Source organism: Chenopodium quinoa, unplaced genomic scaffold (assembly GCF_001683475.1).
Source record: "Chenopodium quinoa cultivar QQ74 unplaced genomic scaffold, ASM168347v1, whole genome shotgun sequence".
NCBI lineage: Eukaryota > Viridiplantae > Streptophyta > Magnoliopsida > Caryophyllales > Amaranthaceae > Chenopodium > Chenopodium quinoa.
The window spans coordinates 3,433,389-3,442,208 of record NW_018743331.1 but is presented as its reverse complement, the minus strand read 5'-3'; the positions used below and the strand labels follow the sequence as shown (position 1 = coordinate 3,442,208).

Here is an 8,820-nt window from a genome sequence, read left to right as displayed (position 1 = left end):
CCTTCAACTATCTGTCAATGAGTGTAGGGAAAAAAAGCATCAAGAAAATGTTCTTGTCATTAGTACGCTTTCATCAACAAGCGATGATAGAACGTTGTCCTTCGTTCGGAACCCTATTGCAGAGCCTGAAGACCCTGGCCTTGTCCACCTTTAATGGACCCTATATTTAAGAAAAAGAAAAGGGGAAGGCCAAAGGGTTTAAGGCACAAAACGTTGGCTGAAACAGGGTACAAGCAAAGTAACAAGAAGAAGAACACAACTCCTGGAAGTTTTATGCATCAATAAAAAAGCCTCATCTATTTTGCCTACTCTCTGATCCTTTTTTTTTTTTTGTCTCTCTAGGAATGCTAATTTGATATAAATGGGAACTTGGAGAGGCTGATAAGGCAAAAGCAGTCAAGGATAAAAGGAAAGTAGTCAAGGATAATAAGAACACAACTCCTGTAAGTTTTATGCATCAATATAAAAGCCTCATCTATTTTGCCTACTCTCTGATCCTCTTTGATCGTTTTTCTTTTCTGTCTGGGAATGCTATTTTAAATCAAATAGGAAGCTACACCTGATAAGGGGAAAGCAGTCAAGGATAAGGGGAAAGCGGTCAAGGATGATAAGGGCAAAGTGGTCATGGGAAAAGTCAATTTAATTCCATCTAATGCTAAGGGAAAGGCCGGCACAGGGAAGGGAGTTGCCATACATCTCAGGGGAACACCAATACAGCTAGGGGGAAGGCTATTACATCAAAGGGAAAGGCCAATATGTCTTGTCATAAGCTACATGTAAGTATGAATAATACATTACAGCGTTCTTGTATACTGCTTTATATATCATTTACATGTTTTTTCACAGTTAGCACATAACCACTCACAAGTTAAGCGGAAACGTCTAGATGAACTAATGGATGATGGGTGACCATTTCATATTGAAGCGCCAAGGTCAAAGCTACTTTCTTCACATTCTGATGCCTACTTACAACATATTAATTCATTCATATGGTTAATTGCATATTAATTCATTCATATGGTTAATTGCATATTAATTCATTATGGTTGCTTAACTATTCGCCGGTGTATGCAGAACCCGAGTATTAAAGGAATTAAAGGTCCGTGATGTAGGAGTTTATAGGTACTATATGCGGAATTTCATGAATCATATTCATAAGCACCTAAACCAAGATCACATGCATAACACACAAGAATCACATAATCATACCTTTAAGGCGTGATCTCCACATAGCTATTCGATCGGCAAATCAGGGAGAGAATAGAGCCCCAAGCGTGACTCCTCTACTTAGTCCACGGGATTCGAACGAGCCATCCACCAATACTAGATTGGTTAAGTGAAGGGGAAAACCACGATCACCACCTTTGCGAACAACCAGCCACCACCTCGAACCACCACCACCACCGCACACAGCACCGGCGCAAGGGGCAAGAGACAGACAAGAGTGTGAGAGAGTATGAGAGGGATTAGCTTGTGTTTGCTAATTAGGGTTTGATCACACTATGTTCAACCCTAGGCACCTAGTCTATTTATAATCCTATTATAATTAGACTAGGTTACGAAGCCCAAAACCTTCCATACTCCTCCATGTGGCCGGCCACCTAGGGGATGAGGCCCATCATGGGCCTCGTCCTCTAATGCTCGATTTAAGCCCTTTGTGTGACCTTATAGGATCCGTCCAATTGGGCTTTGGCCTATTTTACTTGCCCAAAGATCGTTAGTACCTCTAACTATGATATAAGGATGACCCAAAAGTACGAACTTGTTTATCTCCATAATTTGATCCATTTATACATCTAGTAATTGCACTTGACGAAGACATAAATTCTACAATCTCCCACTTGTCTGAGACAAGTGTGCAATATTCAAATTCCTTAAGTCAATATGTGTCGATTTGACAGTATGATTGCATCCCATGTCGAGATCATATTAATCTACAAATCGTTTCTTGAAATCTGAGTTAGAATTACAAAACCAAATGATTACTGAGTAATGCATTTGAACGCGGCCACGTATTTTCTGAATTCTCCCTCTTCAAGTGGCCATGACACATTCCCTAAGTTAATAGGTAGACTCAATCGAATCTTGTGGCAACCAAGGCTCCCACTTAACTTTTGAAGTAACTAGGAAACACCCTTTATAATCTCCAGCTACGGGAAGACGTTTGAATGTACCACAGTTAAATTAATCATTGAATGGAATCAATGTTCCACTCATGTCAAAGGAATCCACTAGTATATCCGGAAGTTCTATACTTGAACTTCAAAGTAGGTCAATAGTTCGATCATGCATCATTCATGCATATCCATGTGATTGACCGAGCATCTCTATGCCCCTATAGCTCATGAAACTGCACTATCCAATCAATCTTACATGCTAGTCCATTTATTGAAATCATTTATGTCCACTTTAATGATTTCGAACTAGGAACCTTCTCCATTTAGACACAAAATGTATCCAGATCAACATCTAAAGTCATCTTGTCTGTTTGGAAACTTGCATCCGTATAACCTTTTGAAAACTAATTCACTTTTGCCACCATAAACTAGAAACATTCCTTTAGTCCTTCTCAAGTACTCAAGGATTTGTTCTTAGCAACTTTCAGCATACTTATCCTGAATTTGCTTGAAACTTGCTACACATGCACAAGGCATATGCAATATCTTGCTTTGTAAATATCATGGCATATATAATGGACCATTTTGCAAAAGCATAAGGTACATTATCCATACGAATCAACTCTACTAGCTTTTGAAGGCACTGAGTTTTACTGAGCGTAAAACCGTGAGACATGGGAAGATATCCTCTCTTAGAGTCTTGCATCTTGAACTTGTCAAGAACCTTATCAACATAAGTCTCTTGATTAAGTCCAATCATTCTTCAAGATTCATTTTGTGGATCTTGATTCCCAACATGTACTCAACATCTCCTAAGTCTTTCATATAGAAACAACTCCTAAACCATTGCTTGACTTACTTAAGCACTGGCGTGTTGTTCCCTATGAGTTGTATCTCATCTACATACAAGACTAAGAAAATCATATTGCTCCCACTAAACTTCTTGTATCTACAATATTCCTTTTTCGTTCTTCAAGGAACAAACTGTTTGATTGCCTAATCGTAATAAATGTTCTAACTCACTAATGCTTACTTCAATCCACAAATAGATTTTCTAAAGTTTGCAAAACTTTCTAGGATTTTCTGGATCTTCAAAACCCTTTAGGTTGTGTAATATACACATCCTCCATCATGAACATTTCAAGAAGACGGTTTTGCTGTCCAGCTGCCAAATTTCATAATTGAAAATCAGCAATCACTAGAAGAATCTGAATTGGCTTACGTAGCTAATAGGTTTGACCCCATTTGTAAGTCTATCAAGAACTAACACATCTTTTCAGACATGGAGTCCATCTGGGATTTCATGGCCTTAAGCCATTTCTTGAGTTGGTACTTACCAAAGCTTGCTTGTAGGTTGTGGGTTCTAACCATTCCAATAAGAAAATTTTTAAAATCCACCTTTTACCAGAATTTCAAAAAACTGTTTGTTTAAATCCTAAGTAACCTACGATAGGTATGAGCAACAATACAATTATTCTCTTCAACTCTTTGGAGCTTTTCATCCAAGTGGGACGACAGGAGCCTTGCTAGTTGAATTAGCTTGCTTCGACACATGATTTATCAAATTAGGTGACTTCATGCGCCTTCGTTTCTGATGTGGTGTTATTCACATCCATTAGTTGCTCGTCTCGAACCTTTTCGAGATCTAACTTTACTCCCACTTGGCTTTGTAGGAAGAAATTTATTTCTATAAAGACACTATCGCGAGCAACAAACGCTTTGTTATCTACGCAATTGTAGAAAAAATACCTTTTAGTTTCCATGGGATAACCCACGAAGAACTATTTATCTTATTTAGGGTCTATTACGTCACCTTTGTAAACATTTTACATAGATTTCATAATCCTTAATCATGCTTATAAAAGACGACTCTTGGAACATTTCCGATCCATAACTCTTATGACGCTTTTCAACTGCTTTGGTTGAGTTTCTGTTTAGTGCATTCGCAATTGTTGTTCTAATGCATATCCTCAAAATGATATTTGTAAATCATTAAAGCTAATCTTGGATTGAACCATGGCAAGAAAAGTTTGATTCCTGCTTTCTAACACATTTTTAATTGTTGTGTTCCTAGATTGTGAATTAATTCCACAATTCCCTTTAGATGATCATTAATTTTGAGTTAAATATTTATCACAACAATCATATTGTAGTGTTAAATCGTTTATCTCAAACTAATTTTACATTTCATTGTGGAATTCTTGAACATTTCAATGATTCCAAGCTTTACTTCATTAAGTAATTATGGACATATTTGCTTAAATCGTTAGTAAAAGCAATGAAATAGTTAAATCTCTTGCTAGCTTTGAACTTATTGGTAAAGGTCATTTTAGCTCTTTCACCCTTTCAACTAAAAGGTGACTTGGTCATCTTACCTTATCAAGCATGACTTTTAATTCTCAAGCGATTCATAATCAAATAAGAATAAGAATTCATCCAATTGTAACTTTGGATGCGCAATTGGTTTATGTGACTTAACCTTACTTCGTTATAAGTAAGTTTGTTTTAAATCATCTAATTTTGCTTTTGTGATCTACTTGTATCAATGCCATAAAATTAATTTAACTCGTATCTAGCAAAAAATGAAAACAATTTATTACCTTGGTCATGGATCAACACTTATCCAAGCCTTGTTTGTTTTGTGTTTTGTTATGTGTCAGGCCTTGTTTGTTTTAGTTCAGCTACTATATGATGAGCCACTTGGACTTAATCGTTTGTCTTCAACTACTATATGATCAGTCATAGACCATGGTTGTTTTGCTACTTTTAATTTTTATAGATGGAGACTACTACTGCGTTCTTCAATGTCCAGTTTGAGATTTATCCAGTTTATTTTATTTTTATTATGTGTGCATATGAGATTTATTATATGAATTGTCAAAGGTTTTATTTAATTTTTTTCCTGTTTGGAGGGTGGGGGGGAATTATATGAAATATGGACTGCAGGATAGCATTCCCAAATTTCTATTTCAAGGGGGCCAACAACTTCATCATCGAGTCCAAATACTGAGTTTATCTTTATAATTGGGTTAGTTACTGATTAGTTACCTACTTTACTCCACACTTGGGTTATCAAAGAACACATAATTCCCAAACTTATATCACAGAACACATAATTTCAATATCACATAAGTTTCCAAACTAACAGAACAACACATGATGATTAGTTCCTACAACTTAGTACACTACAATTTCATCACAATAGCACTATTACCAACATCGCATAATTACTTCCTAATATATAGTCCACTACATGAAACCATAGGCCTATCCATGAGCCAAATAGTCCGATTACACACATTATTACACAAATATTTCTTAGACAGAATACGAGTAGTAATAGAGTACTTTTAACTAGAATTCAACACAGTAGCCTTCCATATTAGCACAAGAGCCTTCACCATCACCCTCCAGCACACTTCGTCAGCAGCAGGTACTACTCCTGTTTTGACCATCAATTGTAAATGTTAATGGCATTTAAATAACATAATTAATACCCCCTCCGTCCCATAATACTTGACAAACTTCTCATTTTCGTCAGTCCCACAATACTTGACACGTTACTAAATATGGCATTTAAATAACAAATATTTTTCTACATTTTTTCTCACCTCAACTACCCCACTTCCACTCTACTTGTTCTTTTCTTACAATATAATAATACAAAAGAGAATCTTTTATATAATAAACAAATGTTTTAAATAAAACCACTTGTAGTTTTCTTAAACTAGTGTCCACCCCAACGTCCCAAGTATTATGGAATAGAGAGAGTAATAATTTAATTAATATTAAATTTGAAGAGCACAATGAGGGACTTAAACCTGAATTGCATTCACTGATCCCACAACACGCAGATCAATCTCATCAGAGTCAGCTATCAGCATGATTGAATCCACCCTATGAGGATCCCAAAAAACCACGGTCCCTCCAAGCAAACCTTCTCCCGAATCAAACCTCCAAGACATAATTGTGCCTAGCTTGGCCAGAATCCTTTCAAGGTTGGTGGATGTTGCTCCCACCTCAGTCACAATCATCAAAATTGGCTTATGGGTTGCAACAATATCTTCAAAGTAGTTGACAAAGGAAGGCCGAGTAATCCTACGACCATTCCACAGCACAACAGCAGCTTCAATGTCCAATTTTTTCTTGTCAGCTTCCAACTCCGTACAAATCCTGACAGCTTGGTAACAACTAGTCAGATCGTCCTTAATGAACCCGTAATTGATCTCTGTGATGGCATATCTCACATGAGCAAAATATTTAATCATACATTATCATCTTTTATCACCATTAATCAACAAATCTGCAGCCTAATCTTGAGACCTCGAATCAACCATGTGGTAAAATAACTTATTAATAATCACTTATTATCAGATATTATCATTTATCACCAATAATCACTTAATAATAATCACTTATTATCATTTTCACCAATTATCATCAATCTCAGAAATTTATCTTCAATAATCAATTATCAATTATCATGTATTATCACCAATTATCATCATGTTCGCTCGCCATTGCTTTCCATCATACGAATATAGTTGAAATCACACAAAATTCAGCACAACAAACATCTTACTTGCCACCACTTAATAAAATTTATTATCTTAGATGTCATAATAATTACTGATTATATTACAAAAAGACTCCAGCAACAAAAGTAACCCCATTATTATATATAATTGGTTAAATAATTCTACTTCCAAGTTCCCAACTAACATCACAGGCTTTTATGACACAAAAGTAGTTAAAGTTATCTAATTACAAACATAACTACTTAAGTACTGATGTAATTACCATAATATCTGACAACATTACTCTAATGACATACTAAAGTACTTCAACTCCAAATAAAAATTCAATCATATTACTTAAATTACTCTAATTCCAACCAGAATCACAAATAAAAAAAATCCCATTAACCAATTATGTAGCAAAATTATTCTAATGTTCAACAAAGCTACTTATTTTTTAACAAAGCTACTTATTTTTCCTGCAGAAACAGAACATCACCGGTGTAGCTGCCAAATTCCGTGCTAAATCCAGCCTCTCCAAGGTAGTATATAGGGCCACTTGTTTTGGGGATGACTTTAGTTGTACCCTCGTACTTGACAACATCCTCCTTTTCCAGCTCACGAATGGTAGCTTGCACCTCCGGCTTACCAACGACATCAACAATATTGGGTAAGTGAGCCGAAAAGATTTCACCAGCCTCATTCACTATCATCAATTTGTCCATGCGGTGTTGCTCTTCCTTGGGCTTGGCGACAATTTTCCTCAAGATATCCCATTCAAGGACATGCAATGTCTGATTACCACTTCGACTACGAAAATAGACATAGTCATTGAAGTTCATTTTTTGTTCAGGGTTCTTATTGTAGTCGAAACAATGTTTGGCGTTCTCCGCTACTGGAGCAGCAAAGAACCCAGGTGGGTAAGGTACGTCTTGGTTAGGATCCATGGTGGGGAAGTAAAGAGGACAATGTTCTTGGGAAGATACGAGGATAGTATTTTGGGGATAGTGTGTTTCTGAGTATGTAACACCCCAATAGTTCCCCCTTTTCCAAACCACTTACTTTATATAAAATAGAGAAGAACCATTGGCATGTTACCGCCACGTGTTAAAACGTTAAGGTTTTATCAAAGTATCGCAGCAGAAAATCCAACTTAAATCTTAAAATAATATACTAAAGAAAACCAATAAGTCAAAGCTTACAAACTGGAACCATAAAAGCCCTTATTTAAAACCAAACCAATATTTAAAACCCAAATCATAAACGAATATAAAAACATAAATAAGTTCAACACAAAGAACGAATACTCTCAATCACACCAATCCCTTGACAATGCGTATGTCAAATCCCCGAACTTCACATCATCAAGATAACATGTGCTATACAGCTCCCAATAATACAAGTGTAATAATTGGATCATCACAGGGTCATTGAAAGCTGAAGGTCATGACCAAACGAAAACACACACAAAATCACGCAATCAGCAAAGCAGAGTACATACAAGCTACAACGCAACAAACCTAACATGCTCAACTAATTAAAGTAAACAAACATTCAACATAAATTCATTAACCAAGACTCCACACCAAAATAGTTTAATCAACTCAACATACTCACTAACCAATTCCAATCCACTTGACTCTTTATATTTAATTTAATTAATTTAATTTGGAGTAAACAATAGACGAGGTTGTCCAATCCACCAAATCATTTTGGTTCCAACTGACAATTTAAAATAAAAGTATAGCGCGATGCAAGAATGGGCACGACTCCATTCTCACAAAGTTAGTCTAGGATCTCATCTAACTTTCATTATAAAATAAAAATATAAATACTAAAAGAAAACAGGACATGTTAATCAAACAAGCCTCGAAAAGCCACGGGCTACCATCGTGTACCCCAACCGATAATTGTCAATATTCTAGAAGTGCACGCTTTCCAAAGTTTTATTGCTCATCCATGTTTCACTTTACATGATTAAAAGTTTTAATAATAATAGCCGACTCATTCAAGTGACCTTACACAATAATCATACATAAAATTCACTTTTAATCTTATTTAGAACAATGATGATCACATCACAAATTGGCCTTTAATTCCATTAAATTCCAAAATATCCAAAATTGTTAAATATAGTCAACCCACTTAGCCATTTCGGCTTAATTCACCTTTACTCAACATACTAA

General features: G+C 35.8%; 1 protein-coding gene across 1 annotated transcript; it reads right to left on the bottom strand.

The window, feature by feature from the left end:
* Positions 1-4,904: 4,904 nt before the first annotated feature.
* LOC110737504 lies at positions 4,905-7,980 on the bottom strand. Its single transcript, XM_021917860.1, has 3 exons — positions 7,134-7,980; positions 5,939-6,345; positions 4,905-5,559 (listed from the first exon to the last, which is right to left on the bottom strand). The coding sequence occupies exons 1-3, from the start codon at positions 7,579-7,581 to the stop codon at positions 5,554-5,556; spliced, it is 861 nt and encodes a 286-aa protein (XP_021773552.1). The 5' UTR covers positions 7,582-7,980; the 3' UTR covers positions 4,905-5,553.
* Positions 7,981-8,820: the final 840 nt, after the last annotated feature.